The sequence below is a fragment of the Schistocerca gregaria genome, chromosome 7 (assembly GCF_023897955.1).
Source record: "Schistocerca gregaria isolate iqSchGreg1 chromosome 7, iqSchGreg1.2, whole genome shotgun sequence".
Lineage (NCBI taxonomy): Eukaryota > Metazoa > Arthropoda > Insecta > Orthoptera > Acrididae > Schistocerca > Schistocerca gregaria.
The window spans coordinates 440,742,265-440,762,843 of record NC_064926.1 but is presented as its reverse complement, the minus strand read 5'-3'; the positions used below and the strand labels follow the sequence as shown (position 1 = coordinate 440,762,843).

At 41.1% G+C, this 20,579-nt stretch overlaps 1 protein-coding gene across 3 annotated transcripts in view; it reads left to right on the top strand.

The window, feature by feature from the left end:
- Positions 1-17,049: 17,049 nt before the first annotated feature.
- Positions 17,050-20,579, top strand: part of LOC126281462 (uncharacterized) — a 36,940-nt gene continuing 33,410 nt past the window's right edge. The window contains exons 1-3 of one of the 3 annotated variants that reach the window (XM_049980454.1): positions 17,057-17,130; positions 17,212-17,268; positions 17,372-17,551. In XM_049980454.1, the coding sequence (XP_049836411.1) occupies positions 17,544-17,551 (8 nt within the window). In that variant the 5' untranslated portion in view covers positions 17,057-17,130; positions 17,212-17,268; positions 17,372-17,543. Of the gene's footprint in view, positions 17,269-17,342; positions 17,552-20,579 lie in introns of those variants that run through there. The other 2 variants (XM_049980453.1, XR_007551271.1) reach the window with 2 other exon arrangements.

Sequence of the window (20,579 nt, the reverse complement as noted above, 5' to 3'; positions counted from 1 at the left end):
CGCTTATTTTTTGCTTTATATTGTCTTAGTTTTTTAAACAGTCGCTACGTAGTAAGTCAGTTTCACTTGCCAGGTTCTTTGATTGACATCTTGAGATGTTGGTACCAGTTTGTACTAAAAGGAGCAAATTGTAAACTAAATCTGACCTATTAAACATATCTGAGGAAGTGAATCAGATATTCCATCAGTAAACAATCACATTCGCGAACCACAAAACACCTAACATTATATCCTAGTCAGAAGTAAATGATTTGGCTTGTGACTTGAAATTGTCTATAAAAACTGAAATTCTGTTTTTTTTTTTAAATCACAACAGTGAAGCCTTTCAGCTCAGTACTTTTTAGAGCTTTACAGGATGGCTTCACAACAAGTGTGTTTTCTGTGTTTTTGGTGAAGCAGAGACATTGAAAACCAATACAACATCAATGAATGGCCTATGAGACAAATGTATATTGCATAGGGAAGAACAAACCATCAGCTCTGCGAAGAAAAGTCATATTGCTTCGGCTTCGTTTTAAGTTAGGACTGATGCAGAATTTTACAAAGGCACTTGACAAACAGGTTGAAGCTTTCAATCATTTGAAAGAAATGATATGAAATGAAAGATCTGTGAGATTAAGTTTTAAGAACGTATATTTATCGGACCGCAAGTCAGACAACTGTCGATCGATGAGAAATTTTATGCTAAATACACGAATGTTGAGTTACATGCTTGATCGTACTTTCAAGGACATTTCTCTTGGCTTTTGGCCAATAGAAGAGAAGAGAATCATGTTGCAAGAGTGACTGCTCTGTTTGACCATTAAAAAAAGAGGTGTAGAAGGACGTTAAAAATATTTTTTTTTAGTTTCACACCTTAATTTTTTGCCACAAAACAACGGTGCTCTTGTCGATGAACAGGGTGAACGCTTCCACTAAAACTTTCTTACCATAGATCATTGCTATCAAGCACTGAAAAAGCTTCATCTATAAGCCTTATTGTATAAATGATGAATGTTTTGATGTTTTATGTAAGTATTTGAATTATTTTCGGGTTTTATGTATCAGACCTTGGTTTTATCAGTTTTTATCAGTTTTTGGGAATAAAGTCGATGCGACTTGCATCTCAGAAATGTGACGTCACAGAGAAAATCTAGTTGTGCTTTTGAATTCAGCTTCCCAAAATTAGATAAATCCACCCATTTAGAAACCAGATGCTTACAGAAGTTTCATTTTGATGATCTTTGTATTCTTTCATGTCACCGCATCTTCTTTATTTTCGTCCTCACAGAATCGAATTTAATTTCAGCGAGTTTAATTAAAGTTATAAATATCCTTGTGGTACGTCTTCCACTAAATCCATTGGCGAAATTGTGCTCTGAACGCTCCTAGGTAGGGAAAACTATGGTCGTAAGGTTCGAAAATTATTTATGAGACCAGCAGTTACAACCAAAGTTTGAATCAGTCCTAGAGGCATCTTCAAAAGCTGAATAGTTAGGTTATAAAATCTAAAATAACGCTCCTCGCTCACTACGCAGAGTAGGCTACATGGGTGCGAACGAGAAGAACAAGGTCGGAATTTCTCTGACATGTGGCAGTTGGAAAAATAAACTTTACGTCTTAAAAGTTGGCTTTTCTCGGGAGCTGATAGAATGAATATCTTTAAAACTGCCTATCTGCTCACACACTTCCAATCCTGGACGCCCAAAGAATTAGTGGGAGGAATGATACGGGGACTCTCAACCTCGAGATGTCAGCTGAGGAGGTACTTCACCGAGTAGTAGCGGCTGTACGGTCTAGAAAGTCTGCAAAGCGGCGGGAAAGCGGTGTGTTGAGCACATGCCTCTCAGTAACGCATCCACATGACGCCTCAAAGCAGAGGATGACACGGCGGTCGGTAGATATTCCTTGGACCTTCACATGATCAACGGTATATTATAACTAAATGTTAATACCTGACGTTATTTTCCGATCTCACTGTGTTCTGTACGAGTTCTTTCACGTGTGAAATCTAAAGTTCACGTTCTCTCAGAGAATCAACAAAATTCCCGAGAATAAATATTTTCTCTGCTCGCAATTGTTTCTCAACTTAAAAATTAAACTATTCTGTATATTAAACTGCAAATCAACATACACGGTTCCTAATTATCAAACAAATAATATCCATCTGCGATAAGAACGAAGACACTGCAACTGCCGTAACACAACTTCCGATCATATTCTGACCCTTTTCACACCACACGCACTTCTCCAAATTTTACCTATCTATACTTTCAACTATTCATATAACTATTCATATAACCTTGAATGGAACGATCTATTGATACGTAATCAGCATGGTTTCAGAAAATTCTTGTGCAACGCAGCTAGCTCTTTATTCGCACGAAGTAATTGCCGCTATCGACAGGGGATCTCAAGTTGATTCCGTATTTCTAGATATCCGGAAAGCTTTTGACACCGTTCTTCACGGCCTATGGGATATCGTCTCAGTTGTGCGACTGGATTCGTGATTTCCTGTCAGGAAGGTCGCAGTTCGTAGTAATAGACGGCAAATCATCGAGTAAAACTGAAGTGATATCAGGCGTTCCCCAGGGAAGCGTCCTGGGACCTCTGCTGTTCCTGATCTATATAAATGACCTGGGTGACAATCTGAGCAGTTCTCTTAGGTTCTTCACAGATGATGCTGTAATTTACCGTCTAGTAAGGTCATCCGAAGAGCAGCATCAGTTGCAAAGGGATTTAGAAAAGATTGCTGTATGATGTGGCAGGTGGCAGTTGACGCTAAATAACGAAAAGTGAGAGGTGATCCACATGAGTTCCAAAAGAAATCCGTTGGAATTTGATTACTCGATAAATAGTACAATTCTCAACGCTGTCAATTCAACTAAGTACCTGGGTGTAAAAATTACGAACAACTTCAGTTGGAAAGACCACATAGATAATATTGTGGGGAAGGCGAGACGGAGGTTGCGTTTCATAGGCAGGACACTTAGAAGATGCAACAAGTCCACTCAAGAGACAGCTTACACTACACTCGTTCGTCCTCTGTTAGAAAATTGCTGCGCGGTGTGGGATCCTTACCAGGTGGGATTGACGGAGAACATCAGGAGGACATCGGAAGGGTGCAAAAAAGGGCAGCTCGTTTTGTATTATCACGTAATAGGTGAGAGAGTGTGGCAGATATGATACGCGAATTGGGATGGAAGTCATTAAAGCAAAGACGTTTTTCGTAGCGGCGAGATGTATTTACGAAATTTCAGTCACCAACTTTCTCTTCCGAATGCGAAAATATTTTGTTGAGCTCTACCTACATAGGTAGGAATGATCATCAAAATAAAATAAGAGGAATCAGAGCTCGAACAGAAAGGTTTAGGTGTTCGTTTTTCCAGCGCACTGTTCGGGAATGGAATGGTAGGGAGATTGTGGTTCGATGAACCCTCTGCCAAGCACTTAAATGTGAATTGTAGAGTAATCATGTAGATGTAGATGAAGATGTAAATGCAATAAAAGCCTTGGCCTGGCGCAACATAAAGTATTACATCAGTCATTCAGTTATACACATACAGGACAGCTTTTAATTTCGTAATGTCTTCATAGTACCAGTGGCGCTCTGACACTCCGTGGCTGCCAGAGTGCTGTCATTCTGCTATGTGGCGCATGCAGTCCAGGCTGGATACTATGGTCATGAAATTAGTCACCCCTAGAGAAACCAGTAAAAGCAGAGTTTAATAGCGTGTAATTCCGTCCCTGTACTTGATAACCTCCTGGATTCGGTTATCGACTGAGACCACAAGATTGTGCAGCTGCGTCGCATTCAGGAAGTCACTTATTAAGGATTTGATTGTGCAATGTCACCAAATTGTGCGAATGCTGATCTCGGTATTTTACCCACTGTTCCAACATATCCCACAGATTTTCTATGGGGTTTAAGTCAGGACCCAAATGAGATATAATTGAGTGGGAGAGTGTTCAGAAAATCAGTCACATATTCTTCCAGCCCGATGAACTTTGTTGTTGCCGTCTTTACGTGCACGTGTGAGCAATGGCCTTTTGCGAGGTGACCAATTCCAAATATTCATTGCATGCAGTTTTCGTCGCAATTTTCTGTAGCTAACAGGTTCGAATGGACCTTCATTCACTGCCTGGCACAATTCCTGTCGGATTTGGAAGCGAGTTTGATTCACAATCCGTGAAACGCGTCTCCGGACTCTCTCAGTCAGGGTCCTTTTCCGAGAGCAAGTCTGACATCGTATGTCGTGGCCACGAGTGATATACCACTGTCTGCAGACACGACGAACAGTCCGGCTCGAAACACAACACATCCACCACCTTCACACACCTTATCACCACGGCCAAGGCCAAACACGATTGTACCTTTTTGCTACTCCGTCATGTCCATACAACGTTCGCGTGAAAGATAAATGTCTCACCCATTACTTACGCATTATGCACAAGCAGCGGCAGCGTGTGAATGGCTGAGCACGTCACTGGATTGCTCCGTCTACTGTTAAGGCTCAACGATCTATCTGTGTGTGCACAGAGCGGTCAGTAGTATTTTATCCACTGAGCTTATATCTTCCACAGTACTTCCAGACACTGTAAGGCATCGCTAATATTTCTTCTACAACAGTTCTATAGTAGATGAGCACAAAAAACCCAACACTTATGATTTCGCTTGGCCACCCAGCAATGAGTCATTTGTAAGAGGAGTGAAATTAACATACTAACGGTCGTGATAGGCCAACAGTCACAAGATCTATACAAGAAGACCATTGTATAGAAGATGTAGCTTCATAGATCACCCAGATAAATGATGCACTTACTTGCAGAACATACAGTATTCCTTATCACCGATCGCGAAAGTTACAAATCGCTAAGAATAAAAGGAATTAAAAACCGTCAACAACAGAACTCATAATAAAATTAGAGGGATCACAACACAAACATGTCATAGAGTTTTCTTGTGCAACTTGCTATTTTTACAACGCACAAGTTCGCAGAAAGATATCACAGCCAAACAGCCCTCCTCCCCCCCCCCCTCCCATTCCCCTCTGGTGTGAGGAGCACTGGAGATGTCTTGGTACTTGAACTTGATCCACCAACTAGCTCTTGTGTGGGTTAGGTGTCGCGGAAGCAGTGACACAGTCAGCTGCGGCTCCGATATGTCCATTAGCTGCGGAGAGGAGTCTGTTCGTGTTTGCAAAGTACGACTCGTCTGCCCTGACTTGTTGTGGCTTGACATGTCGACCAGGTGTCAAAGGTTGTTGCGGGTAAAATCCACGCCAATTTAACACGTTCAGATGACATTTTCAACAAGGTGCCGTTGCACAAAATGTCTATATCTCTGCTCAACATCGGAAAAGGGTCAGTCTACGATGACTGAATGGACGACCTGATTGAGTCCCTTCGCAACCCCTCATGTGAGTAGCTCTTAAAATCCTTACGTACATATGACTAGTGGTCGCTGTGACGAGAAGGGGACGAGCAACATACGTTGCTGTAGTGGTGTTTTAACTGTTGCACCAGTTGCCGAAGTTCCTGTGTATCTGGCAGTGATTCTGGTACTAAATAGTCTACTGGAATCCGTAGACCACCATATACCATTTCTGCACGGACGACCTAATGTCCGGTTTTTATGCCATTCGAAGGCCTAACAGCGCCAGAGCTGTCCATTTTTCTTGGTGAAACATATGTGATCCTTTCAAGGTTCTGCCTCAACGTTCTACCACAACTCTACAGGCAGTATGGTAGCTGTTTGTCTGCTGTCATTAGAAATCACACAGCCTACCTAGCTGCAGGAACAGTAGGGACTCAATCTGGCGTCTTGATCAGCTGTAAAATGGCACACAGAGTGAACAATGCACGTCCTCATGTGTTTTTATTGTTGTTTCAGCTGATATATCTGTTATCGGTGTTACCTCTGCCTACCTTGTACATCTGACTATTGCTGTGAATAAGCATCTGCATCCATCCTATGGCGGAAGGGGACTTACCTGGTCGACGTGTATATGGTCGAATGTAGCTGGTGCACCTTGAAAGTTACCGATCTCGGAGTGTATGTGGTGGCCCTTTACTTCATTTTCATGGAACACAGAAATGTATTCACTTGTGTGTCTTTCTTCATAGTAGTTAACGTGAAACAGTCCATAAGTAACATGACTGCAATATTGGCTTCAGGATGAGAAAGTTGTCTTTCAGAACTTTTTCAGAATGTGTGGTCGTGGTTTGTCTCAATAAACGTCGCACTACAGTTTCGATTTAGAGGAGGAGGGAGGGAGATTAGTGTTTAACGTCCCGTCGACAACGAGATCATTAGAGACGGAGCGCAAGCTCGGGTGAGGGAAGGATAGGGAAGGAAATCGTCCGTGCCCTTTCAAAGGAACCATCCCGGCATTTGCCTGAAGCGATTTAGGGAAATCACGGAAAACCTAAATCAGGATGGCCTGAGACGGGATTGAACCGTCGTCCTCCCGAATGCGAGTCCAGTGTGCTAACTACTGCGCCACCTCGCTCGGTTTCGACTTAGAGCTGGATACTGGACTTCGTTCGAGTTTTAGTCCTGTAAATGATTCATTTAACAGTTGTTGTAGCTGTGGGTCGTTGGCTTGCTCCACAGAAAGTTCTCTATAGTCTTTAATCTCTAATATTCCACAAACTAATCAGCCACTAAGTTTTCTGCCCGTTTTATGTGGTTACAGCTGTTACGCATTCAAAGTATTGGTACTGTCTTGATCAGCATTTGCCAATGTCATTTTTAATGCAGAGATAACGGGCTTACGATCTGTAAAAATGCACCAGTCGAGACTCCATTGGTGGATGCAAATAGCTCACTGCTTCGTATGCTGTAAAAAGTTGCCTGTCATATGCAGTCCACTTGCGTTGGGCCATTTACACCTCCTTAGAGAAAAACTTCAATGGTTTCCATTGTTCATTCACTTGTTGGTGGGATGCTGCACTGTTTGCCAACCGACGTGCATCCACTGCAACAGCCAGTTATTTGTAGAGAACTGGGTGAGTGAGGATAGCATTGCCGGCTTAAAATCGCCTGGAAGTCGCTGGTGTCCACTTAAGAAGCTTTTACACTGTGGCCTCATGTCCGGTTAGTGCATACGTGAGTGGTGTCTACAGTTCAGCCATTGCCAGAAGATGTTGCCAGTAAAAATTTACCATTCTCAAAAATGTCTCAGTTGTTGGTAATTTTCTAGTTTTGGCAGTATCGTAACTTTTTCTGCCAATGGGTGGACGCTGTCAGCTGAAACACTATAGTCCAGGAAGGTGACTTGAGTTTTCACCATGATGCCTTTGTTTTCATCGAACACCACCCCATGATCAAACATCTAGTTTCGTACTTGGCACAGGTGTTGTTCTTGCACTTGAGCGTCACAAGAGAACACTAAAACATCGTCTAAGTAATCAAAATAAAATGATAGTCTTTTGAGTATCTCATCGATGAAACATTGTCATGTCTGTAATGCATTCTTGGGGCCAAAAGCCATAAATAAAAATTTGAATAATCTCAATGGCATAATTATAGCCATCTTTGGAATATCGAACACAGGTGTCCAATCATATTTTCTTTACAGTTGAGAAAACCAAAAAATTTTGGTCTGGCCAGTGTACATATGAAGTCTTGTATGTTGGACGCCGGGATCCTGTCCAGGATTGGTCTAGCATTTAATTCCCAGTAAGCTGCACTTGGTCTCCTCGCTCCATCTTTCTTGCAGACTAGCTGTAGGGGCAAAGAACATTCGCTGTCCAACTGACAAGTAACTCCTGACTGTAACATTTCCCCCAAGACCTTCTTTGTATCTCTCAGCCTTTCAAGAGCAGTTATGCATGCATGCGCGAGACAGCTATCCTGGCGTTGAATGGCTGTGATTTGCCGCACTGTGTTTGATTCCATTGTGGTATATCTGATCTTGTGATCCATCTGCTGATTCTCCTCTATAGTCGCCTGAAGACTTACATGTTTCAGCTGTGTTACATTCCTTTGAGGAGAACGTATTGTCAGTTGTCTGTAATACTGCATAAGTTAGATGACTCTGAGCCCCTGGCACTGTACCGTTGTCCATTGATCTTAATAAATGTGCTTCCTGTACATCAACTGCTAGCACAAAATGTGCTAATAAGTTGGTGCTTAATACAGTTTCTGAGATATCGGCGATAACAAAACACTAGGTGAACAGACTGGAGAAACCCACATCGATGATGAACATTTTTGGTCTGTAAGTGTTGCCTGTTGTCTTCAACCATTGTTATACATACTGTTTGTTCCAAGGCGCATGACTGATATGGAGCGTGCTGGTGTTGCACTCAGTGTCTAGCTAGAACTTCGTGCCGGTATGTCCGTCTGGTACATATACTTTTCTTGACGTTGTAGAACGTGCATACAGGGGTGTTTGTTGTCAGTGGCATGTAGACAGCCCACTGTTACTGTAGACCCGTTTGTCCTTTAGCTGAGGGCAATATGATATGCAGTTTGCAGCGTCTCTGCCAAAACATTTGTGATACCAACACACTTCATGCGGGTCTTTCTGCTACGTCACGTTTTGAGCAGCAGTGTGCCTGCTTTGAACTGATCTTGATTTCTATTATTTACGTCTTGTCGTCGCTGCTGCATGCGCAACTGCTTTGTCAGTACCTCCATTCCGGCTCTCAAGTCCCTCCTGACATCGTCTGTAACGCTCGGTGGACATTGCGACTTGATGGCCTGCAGTCAGAAGTTGTAGATTCAATTGGGTTCGACTGACTGCCGCCAATTTCGTTAGACAAGTCCAACGATGGCACAGCAGCTGTTGCGATTTGTAACGTCGCGAGTCTAACCGCAATAGTATTTTATTGCAGTAAGCTACCTTGCAGTTCGGGCTCGTAGCTTTGGAGTCGGTGGCGGTGACAGCCGTTTGTATCTCGGCGTGATTCACTCGCACCTGTCGCTAGCACGACCGTGGGAAGCGCTTCTTTTGCCAGTTCCAGCGACAGAATATTCGAGCCCGTAAGAATCTAAATATAAAATGACGTAAATGCATCTGTGAATTTTGATTGGAGTAAAACAGTTTAGGCGCGAATATGATCTTGAAAAATTGACCTGATTGGCTGTTCATTTGATCAACCAATCAGAGTGAAGTCTTTCCCGCCCTCTATCAAATAGGATGTCCGCTGTGAGCAACGGCATTGAGGCAGCCGTAGTGTCGCTGTCGGACGCGTAAGTCATGTTAAATGTGTCCGAAAAAATTATATGTAAAATGAAGAAGGTACTGTAATTTCGCGTTCGGTTTATGTCACCGCGAAAGCAGATGCATTTACGGGACAGATTGTGAAAATTTGAGCTTTTTGAAGGAATTAGTTGGAGAGAACTCTCGGCTTTTGTGAAGAATTCCGAGTGGCATATTTCGTAATCGTTTACGGAATAGTTGGCGGGCAACTTCTTTTAAAGGAATCCACTGAAAAAGACAGAATGTAAAGCTCATGTTGTAGCTGAGAATAAACTGTGAAAATCGTGTAAAAAATTCAGGTTGAACATTGATACATTTCTGGCTGTCTTGCTTATGTACCAAATGGCAGATGAGGACAATGATATTAGCTATTAGTTTTAAATGCGGGCTGATGGCACCTATTTCATTTGGCATCAAAAGCAAAATAAAGAATTATTTGCCAAATTTTGACATTTTTCTAAGAGATGAAACAATCGCCCTCTACCCGAAAATTGCTATAAGATATTTACGTGACATTTAGCTACAGAGTTAATGAGGACTTTGCTAAAGTAAGTATTGACGATGTTTTTCTTCATCGCTGCTTTTAACATCGTCAGAACAGTATTTACGTTGCAGAGAAGCGGGTTGGTAACCGGACGCCGTAATCAGGTAGGTGGAACTTTTTTGGTGTTCACAATACGACGAAAGAAGAACTAAGCAGTTACGCGAATTTTAACCCAGCGACGCCGAAGGTTGATTCGAGTATTCCATACGCTCTGCGGTGTGCACAAATTTGTTGGGTGATCTCTTTTCATATACCGCAAACGCTGACCGCACTTTGACCTGAAGTTGTTGCTGCCAAACAACAATGCGAGGTGCATTCAAGTTCTAAGGACTCCGATTCTTTTTTTTCTCCAGACTGGAAAGAGATAGAAACATGCGCATTGTTTTAAAATGAGGCCGCGTTCATTGTCAATACGTCCCAGAGATGGCAGCACCGTACGGCAGATGGAATTTTACCGCCAGCGGCGAGAATGAGAACTGTTTTAAATACTTAAAATGGCGACGTTTTCCTTACTTGAACAGCGTGCAATCATTCGTTTTCTGAATTTGCGTGGTGTGAAACCAATTGAAATTCATCGACAGTTGAAGGAGACATGTGGTGATGGAGTTATGGATGTGTCGAAAGTGCGTTCGTGGGTGCGACAGTTTAATGAAGGCAGAACATCATGTGACAACAAACCGAAACAACCTCGGGCTCGCACAAGCCGGTCGGACGACATGATCGAGAAAGTGGAGAGAATTGTTTTGGGGGATCACCAAATGACTGTTGAACAGATCGCCTCCAGAGTTGGCATTTCTGTGGGTTCTGTGCACACAATCCTGCATGACGACCTGAAAATGCGAAAAGTGTCATCCAGGTGGGTGCCACGAATGCTGACGGGCGACCACATGGCTGCCCGTGTGGCATGTTGCCAAGCAATGTTGACGCGCAACGAGAGTATGAATCGGACTTTCTTTTCGTCGGTTGTGACAATGGATGAGACGTGGATGCCATTTTTCAATCCAGAAACAGAGCGCCAGTCAGCTCAATGGAAGCATACAGATTCACCGCCACCAAAAAAATTTCGGGTAACCGCCAGTGCTGAAAAAATGATGGTGTCCATGTTCTGGGACAGCGAGGGCGTAATCCTTACCCATTGCGTTCCAAAGGGCACTACGGTAACAGGTGCATCCTACGAAAATGTTTTGAAGAACAAATTCCTTTCTGCACTGCAACAAAAACGTCCGGGAAGGGCTGTACATGTGCTGTTTCACCAAGACAACGCACCCGCACATCGAGCTAACGTTACGCAACAGTTTCTTCGTGATAACAACTTTTAAATGATTCCTCATGCTCCCTACTCACCTGACCAGGCTCCTAGTGACTTTTGGCTTTCTCCAACAATGAAAGACACTCTCCGTGGCCACACATTCACCAGCCGTGCTACTATTGCCTCAGCGATTTTCCAGTGGTCAAACTCCTAAAGAAGCCTTCGCCGCTGCCATGGAATCATGGCGTGAGCGTTGTGAAAAATGTGCACGTCTGCAGGGCGATTACGTCGAGAAGTAACGCCAGTTTCATCGATTTCGGGTGAGTAGTTAATTAGAAAAAAAAAAATCGGAGGCCTTAGAACTTGAATGCACGTCGTAAATTGTCAGTCACTGCTGAGCTGTCTGCTAAGTTGTGCAGGTGCCGCCAGAACTCCGATGGTGTCCTGTCACCTCGTTTCTTCTGATACGACACCCGTCTGACTCTTGAGGTCAATATATTTTGTACAACTGGTGGTTCGCTCTTCTTTTAACGTGCTGTAAACTCCGTACACCATAATGTCAGATATCATCGGTGTGGTTTCTGATCTAAGCTGCTTATCACCAAAAATGAGCTGCTCATTGTCGGTGGTCATCTTCTGTTGTAGGGTTTCCCTCACAGCAAAACACGTGTGCGGTTGAGAGAGCGTGAATGGCACTGCAGAGGCGAGCCGCTGAAAATGACGGGCAGATACCTTCTTGCTGTAAATTGTGACCTGTGCTACAGCATTCGTCATTACATCTGGTCGAGACGCAGTTTGTTTTAGTTAAGCCTACAAATACTTTAAATCTTGCTTTAGCATCGTCCTGCGCTCCATCGAAAGTATCCGTCGTGTTGTGATGCTTGTGCGTTGCTGAATTCACGCCTTGTTGCCCTGTATAAGTTTCATGTTCGAATTTATGTGATGGCAAGCCTAAAGCCTCTGTCTGGTTCCGCAGCCTGATAATTTCCTCAGAGATGGCGTGCAAATGCGTGCCGTCTGCGCTCATTATCTCGTACGTAACTCAGCTACTCGCTATTTACAGCGATCGCCGAAAGGTACTGTACGAAAGGTTTTGGACGGGGTCACCAATTATGTAACTCCAAAAATCACCCACAAAAATGACGGCACGTAGCTCCAGAACGTACAAAATTCTTTATTACCTATCATGAAAGTTACAAATCGATAAGAATAAAAGGAACTAAAAACTATCAGCAACAGAACTCATAATAAAGCGGCGAAGATCACAATAAAAACATGCCAGAGAGTTTAGTAGTGCAACTTGCTATTCGCACGCCACACAAGTATGCAAAGAAGGTATCAGTGCACACACCTCTCAGTTGATTATAGAGAGCAAAAATGATCAACAGATACGTGCTGAACAAAATTTATTATATCGCAACTGTGTTACCTAAACCGAAATCCATATCCAAATATATCTTAGCCGTTTTATGTTTTACGACTGAAGAAAAAACACATTCACCGTTTTCTTCCATACTGCGATCGAATGAATGACAGATTAGACACTGCAGAGGCTCATAGACAGTGTCTAGCAATTTTTATATCTAGCACATGTAGAATACTATAAAACTATCGGGTGGGAATCATGAAAGAGCTTTTCTTTCTGAGGCCAGACTCAACGACTCGCCGATTTAGGGGTGCCTCATCATACTGCCCATCAGGATCAACTCGTAAGTAAATGTTGTGAGAGGGTTTGGCCTATAATGCTTCTATTTTCGAAAAAAATCGAGGCAGAGGCCGTGACGAACGAGCCGTTTTGGACCCTGTCTACTCTATACAAAGCTCGAAAATAAGGAATTCTTGCTCGAACATATTGGTCCGTAACATTATCGGTTCCGTGAGATCGATAAAAAAATAACTTCGATTCATTGGCCAGGCTTGACGCCTGAAGCCGTGCGTATGCGTTCGAAGTGCATTTCATGAAACATTTTTTCGTCTTTGTGAAAAGAGTGAAAGTTGTCCCGAAATTTGCAGAGCGTTGGGCGGTGTTCGTCGTAGACCAGTAGGGAAATCTTATCTATTTTTCTGCAGACATAGATAAGCTTAGTTTAGTAAATTTTTGTTAATGCTTCAGTGCATTCATCTGTTGTTTCGTAAACTGGCCTCCAACAGATATCGTGTGTGTAATTTCTATTGTAGATTTAAAATAATAATAATATCTTGATTAAATAGATAGGAGTTAGAGAAATTCCAGCAATAATAGCATAATATTTATGTTAGCTTATTCGTCTTCCCATTCCCTAAAAGAGAATAATATATTTCGTGAGGAAAAAAAGTCTTCAACAACAATAAAATAATGTGAAGCAAAATTTCGTTGACATGTTGGCTAATCAATTTCCCTCTTGTTCACAATAAATTTCTTTACTTTAAAATGAAAATATACATTAACTACAAGAAACTTCTCGTTCTGTTACTAAAGAGTAAACAAGTTGCATGAAGTTCGATTCAAGCTAGGCGCAAGGAAATTGACTTTGATATAACCATAGGCCTAAAGCCTTCCCATGCCTTCTTGTAGTGCACGTCCATCACTATTTCTTCCATATCTCGGGGTCTACTGGGTTGTGAGCCTAATATGTGTAAATAATAATTCCTCATTTTACAATGTACAAACGATTCCACCTGGTCTGACACGGATCCTGTGACACGACCTTTGACATCGATTTTTTTTTTTCGAAACATATGCGTGGTGATCTAAAGCCCTACACAAGAATTACTTTCGGGTTGTCCCCGACTAGTATGCAGAATCTCGTCGAAATCAATGGCTCGCATGGTTTGCCCAAAACTGCCGTAGGTTAATTCAGTCCCTAGGATGTCTATGACCGCACGCATAATTTGGAACTGCAGTCATCTACGAAATAGCACGCGTTGCCCGAACACGAGGACGATGTAGTGTGAATTCACTACATGACCATCACAAAGCCCAATATAGAAGAAATGCCGAAATAATTACTGGAAGACCATTTTTTTTTTTTTTTTTTTTTTTGTCATCAGTTTACTGACGGGTTTGATGCGGCCCGCCACGAATTCCTTTCCTGTGATAACCTCTTCATCTCAGAGTAGCACTTGCAGCCTATGTCCTCAATTATTTGCCCACGTCCTCAATTATTTGCTTGACGTATTCCAATCTCTGTCTTCCTCTACAGTTTTTGCCCTCTACAGCTCCCTCTTGTACCATGGAAGTCATTCCCTCATGTCTTAGCAGATGTCCTATCATCCTGTCCCTTCTCCTTATAAGTGTTTTCCACATATTCCTTTCCTCTCCGATTCTGCGAAGAACCTCCTCATTCCTTACCTTATCAGTCCACCTAATTTTCAACATTCGTCTATAGCAATACATCTCAAATGCTTCGATTCTCTTCTGTTCCGGTTTTCCCACAGTCCATGTTTCACTACCATACAATGCTGTACTCCAGACGTACATCCTCAGAAATTTCTTTCTCAAATTAAGGCCAGTATTTGATTTTAGTAGACTTCTCTTGGCCAGAAATGCCTTTTTTTCCATAGCGAGTCTGCTTTTGATGTCCTCCTTGCTCCGTCCGTCATTGGTTATTTTACTGCCTAGGTAGCAGAATTCCTTAACTTCACTGACTTCGTGACCATCAATCCTGATGTTAACTTTCTCGCTGTTCTCATTTCTACTACTTCTCATTACCTTCGTCTTTTTCCGATTTACTATCAAACCATACTGTGTACTCATTAGACTGTTCATTCCGTTCAGCAGATCATTTAATTCTTCTTCACTTTCACTCAGGATAGCAATGTCATCAGCGAATCGTATCACTGATATCCTTTCACCTTGTATTTTAATTCCACTCCTGAACCTTTCTTTTATATCCATCATTGCTTCCTCGATGTACAGAGCACTTCGTTCTTAATCGTCCACTCATATTATTCTCTCTTGGTTGTTGTACATATTGTATATGACCCGTCTCTCCCTATAGCTTACCCCTACGTTTTTCAGAATCTCGAACAGCTTGCACCATTTTATATTGTCGAATGCTTTTGCAGGTCGACAAATCCTATGAACGTGTCTTGATTTTTCTTTAGCCTTGCTTCCATTATTAGCCGTAACGTCAGAATTGCCTCTCTCGTGCCTTTACTTTTCCTAAAGCCAAACTGATCGTCACCTAGCGCATTCTCAATTTCCTTTTCCATTCTTCTGTATATTATTCTTGTAAGCAGCTTCGATGCATGAGCTGTTAAGCTGATTGTGCGATAATTCTCGCACTTGTCAGCTCTTGCCGTCTTCGGAATTGTGTGGATGATGCTTTTTCGAAAGTCAGATGGTATGTCGCCAGACTCATATATTCTACACACCAACGTAAATAGTCGTTTTGTTGCCACTTCCCCTAAAGATTTTAGAAATTCTGATGGAATGTTATCTATCCCTTCTGCCTTATTTGACCGTAAGTCCTCCAAAGCTCTTTTAAATTCCGATTCTAATACTGGATCCCCTATCTCTTGGCTCCTGTTTCTTCTTCTATCACATCAGACAAATCTTCACCCTCATAGAGGCTTTCAATGTATTCTTTCCACCTATCTGCTCTCTCCTCTGCATTTAACAGTGGAATTCCCGTTGCACTCCTAATGTTACCACCGTTGCTTTTAACGTCACCAAAGGTTGTTTTGACTTTCCTGTATGCCGAGTCTGTCCTTCCGACAATCATATCTTTTTCGATGTCTTCACATTTTTCCTGCAGCCATTTCGTCTTAGCTTCCCTGCACTTCCTATTTATTTCATTCCTCAGCGACTTGTATTTCTGTATTCCTGATTTTCCCGGAACATGTTTGTACTTCCTCCTTTCATCGATCAACTGAAGACCATAGCGGGACATATTATTAGCCCTACCATTTAATTTAAAGTCATTTTCATTGTGTTACGATGTAACCAGAAAAAGTGTTTCCAACAGGGCCGCGACTACATAAATTTTAGGTTAAAACCTATGCCACTTTGTAAAGTATGTAACCTCATCACACACACCTTAACTTAACGAATCGAAAATCAAACTTGAAGCTGGACAATAAAAATTTTGGCTTGAATCAACAGAACTTCAAAAACTACAATAAACATTAACCGGGCACATCAACGAGACTTGAGGCTAATTTCCAACGCACAAAATAAAACAATAGCTATGCATGTATAATGAGACATTACATATGCTATGAGTTAACGATGAAAATATCAACTACACAAGACTCCATGATACAGGTAGCAGAAGAGCACCACAAATTGAGAGATCGAACTATAAAATCTGGTTTCACAACATCCTTAAAATTGCGTTAACTCAAGTAAGAAGCTAAATTTCACAATTTCTTTTAATTTTACTGAGAAGAGATTAAAGTTTACCTATAGTTCTATTCATCACAAGCCGGCCGGTGTGGCCGAGCGGTTCTAGGCGCTTCAGTCTGGAACCGCACGACCGCTACGGTCGCAGGTTCGAATCAAGCCTCGTGCATGGATGTGTGTGATGTCTTTAGGTTAGTTAGGTTTAAGTAGTTATAAGTTATAGGGGACTGATGACCTCAGATGTTAAGTCCCATAGTGCTCAGAGCCATTTCAATATTCATCACAAGGGAAGTTAGTTACTTTACTTTTCCGTTATGAAAAGCTTTTTAGTTTCAACGGAAATCGACAGTAAGAAGATAATTTTTAGTTTCTGTGGCAGTGTGTGGCCACTTTGTAAAGTACCTTATTAGCAGGAATTTTAGTTTCATTTCTCTGAAGAAGTTAGTATATTTTTAAATGAACTTAAGGTTCCAAGAAGATTCGTTGAGAGACATTTTAGTTCTTCAAGAATTTTTATATTTGTAAGAAGATTTTTCATTTGCCTGTTTCAATGTTAAGGAAAATATTTTTCTTTTGATTTAAGTTGTAACCTTCATTAAACATGAGAACACTTCTGTAAGCACTGAAGAAAAGACAACGCCGCGCGAGACGGTAAATGGCAAGAACAACATTTTCTTCTTTGGAGTCAAACATTAAAAAATGAAAACTAAAACCAATGTGATAATGTATACGTTGTCTTGTTACATAGTCACATCGCTGCTTTTGATAACCAAATTCTCGTATAGGACTACAGGAATATTTTAGAGTAACACAGCTGCAGGTAAAAAGCTGTCTCCGTAATTTTAAAGTCCGTAATTTAAATCAGAGCGTCTTATCTGCAAGTTTATTGCCTTCTCTGCAGCCCCTAAAACAATATATTTGCTGAGATAAGTGATTTAGTTCTATCCGTTGCATTAAGGTACGTCCATCACCGTCATGGCCCGCTGTCTGTTTAATAATAATCGTTGATTCACTCTATCATATGTTTCAATGCACATTATCTTTGTTTGTCTTTCGATCAGGGAAATATCTGCAAAATTCTTGTATTGTAATCAAAATTTATTGTGTGTGGAAACCAGGAAACCATGTACTAATCACAGAGAACCTGATGAACAATATTCGGAGATGAATATTCGGGCTTAATTGCCCAGAACTGTTTTTTTTTTTTTTTTTTTACTTTTTGGCTGTCTAAATATGACCAGGTACGTATAATCACGTTACTACATCAAATACTCTACTTTCTGTTGCAAATAATCGCAAGAATAGAGATGAAAATCGTGATATTTTTACTTATGGTGATCAGTGGTCTGTGTTATTCGTAACTGTAGTTAACATTCGTCTTTGTTAACTCACTGATATTTAAGAATCTTTTTATTATTCGCAGCAGTTTTATACTGATTTAAAGTGGTCAGTATTTGAAAAGATCTTGCTGGCACAAAATATATATTTTTGGTATATTAGTCAATTACTAGAATATTTATTACAAACGTGCTATAGTACGTGCCAGTTCCATGATTTGAAGTAATAGATATAATTCTTGTCTACAGTTCAATGTCATATGTATGTATGTAATACATGTCCATGTCTCGTAATAGCTTTCGGACTTCCGCTGAAGTTTTACCATGGATTTCCAATCGGATTTAACCTTAGGGACTATTCGTTCCGTGGCAGGTTTACCCGCGTTACTATAGCTTACCATCATGAACACGGAGCGTACGTTGAAGAGAATGCGACAGGCTTTGTCAATAAATTAATTACATATTCGAAAATCGTCTTGGCAAGGGTTTCGTTACGCTCGAAGTTTCATTAAATATCGTATCCATTATGTAATGGACGATGTCACGCAGATTTGTTAAAGATTCCTGCGTCCAAACAGCTCATTTCAGAAGTATATTGTGTTACCGGTTCTTGAATATTCATCTTGATAGAGTTTCAGATAAAAGATCATATGTGCGTTTTCTTTCACTTCTGAGAATTTTTGTGTGCTTGTCTTGATGCTAGTGAGTAAAATATTTACGGTATGTTCGAATCCTACAGAAAGCAGATACAATACAAAGGTTTAAGTTTCGTATGAATATTTAGGATGTCATGTTATCTGTTCCTAGACTAAATGAGCTTAGAATAAAACGTTCACTAGACTGAGGAATGAACTCTGTTGCTACTGTCATGCAATAAAATCATTTTGATCAAGACTTTAATCAGGAAGTAAAGCTGTGAGGATGGCTCGTGAGTCGTGCTTGTGTAGTTCAGTCGGTAGAGAACTTGTCTGCGAAAGGCAAAAGCCACGGGTTTGAGTCCCGATCCGGTACACTGTTTTAATACTCCAACTTCTGTCTTCCCATACAGCTTCCCGAAGCGCCGTGCAAGTTATTCATTGATGTCTTAACACGCGTACTAACATTCTATTCTTTCTTTATGTCAGTAGTGCCCACATGTTCCTATCTGTGGAGAACTTTCTCATTTCTCCGCTTCTCGGTCCGCTTAATATTCGACATCCTTCTATATCACCAAGTCCCACACTCTTCGACTTTCCTCTTTTACAGATTTCCCACACCCCATAATTTATCTTTTTATAAGTTTGTGTTAAAACGAACATTCGTTAAAATTTCATCCACAAATTAAGGCCAATGTTCAACATTAGAAGAATTGCTTCGATCATGAGTGGCCCTTTTTGTCTGTGTAGTCTGTTTTCCATGTCGTCCTTGCGTTGTTCGTCTTGTGTTATTTTGCTTCGAAGTTAGTAGAATTCCTTCACTTTGCCTACTTCGAGGTCCACCATTTTGAATTTTAAGTTGATCGGTAATCTCAGTTTTGCTTCTCCTCATTACGTTCGTTTTTCTTGGTTTACTCTGAATCCATAGTGTCTGCTCATTAGACTGTTAACTCCATTCGATATATACTACAATCCTGCTTCACTTTTAAGGAGGATAGCAATTTCATCAGCGAATTCTATCATTGATATCCTTTCGACATGGATTTGGAGCCAACTCTTGATTCTCCCTTTTATTTCCGTCATTCCTTCTTCCATTTATAGAATCAACAGTAGGGGCGCAAGGTTGCACCCACTCTTACACATTCTTAATACTTCGTTTTTAGTCTTACATTCTCGTCGTCCCCTCATGGTTCTTGCTCACATTCGATATTAATTCTCTTTCCCTGACGTCTATTTTTCTGGGAATTCAGAATTGTTTGTGTCATTTCACATTGTCGAAACCTTAATCTACTAGGTCAGCAATTCCTATGAATGTGTCTTGGTTTTTCTTAAGTCTTACATCCATTATCAATAGCAGGGTCAGAATGTGTTAAGCTGATTGTGCGATGTTACTGGCAGTTATCTGCCCTTGCTGTCACCGAGAGTGGGTGGATGAAATTTTTGAGGATGTCTGATGGTATCTCTCAAGACCCATAGTTCCCATAAAATAACCTGAATATTCATTTGGTTGCCACTTCCCCAATGAGTTTAGAAATTCCAGAGAAATGTTACTTCTACCTTATTTGATCCCAGGTCTTCCGAAACTCTGTTAAACTCTGACTCTGATATTGGATCTTCTATGTCTTTCACATCTATTTCCATTTCTTTTTCTGCCACTTCATCAGGCAGTTCCTCCCCCTCTTAGAGGCCTACAATGTATCCTTCCCGCCTATGTGCTATTTCTTTTGTGTTTAACAGTGGAATTCCTCAATGTTGAAGCCTATGCTTTTAACTTTGCTATTTTACTGCATCAGTCATTCCGACTACCATTTCATTTTAGATTTCTTCATATTTTTGCTGTAGCCATTTCGCCTTGGCACTTCCTACTTGTTTCATGTCTATGTAACTTACCAGTATCTTGCTGTATTCCTCTTATTCGACACGGGAAAGAATGTGAAAAGCAAATATCTTCTTCAGCATCTCTCTCGCTGTGACGAGATACGCCAACTACTGTCTATCGGCCTTCGACTATTTGCCCATTTCTTGAATTTTATCCATAGTGGATACTCTTACAGCCGTGGCAGATTTAGAATATTGTGAAACATGAAGTAAAGAACAATTCATTGAATACTTACAAATTTTCATATTAAATGTTGAAAGTGTGCGATTCTGAGAATCGTGTAAACTCTGTTCTGTGTATATTCATATTTAATTTCTGAAGAGGATGTAGAAAGCAGTCCAAGTATTTGCTGAAATCGACACGCAGGTTATCCACTTTACCAAGGATCTGTTCGAAACCGTGTTTCCACACAAGCGTC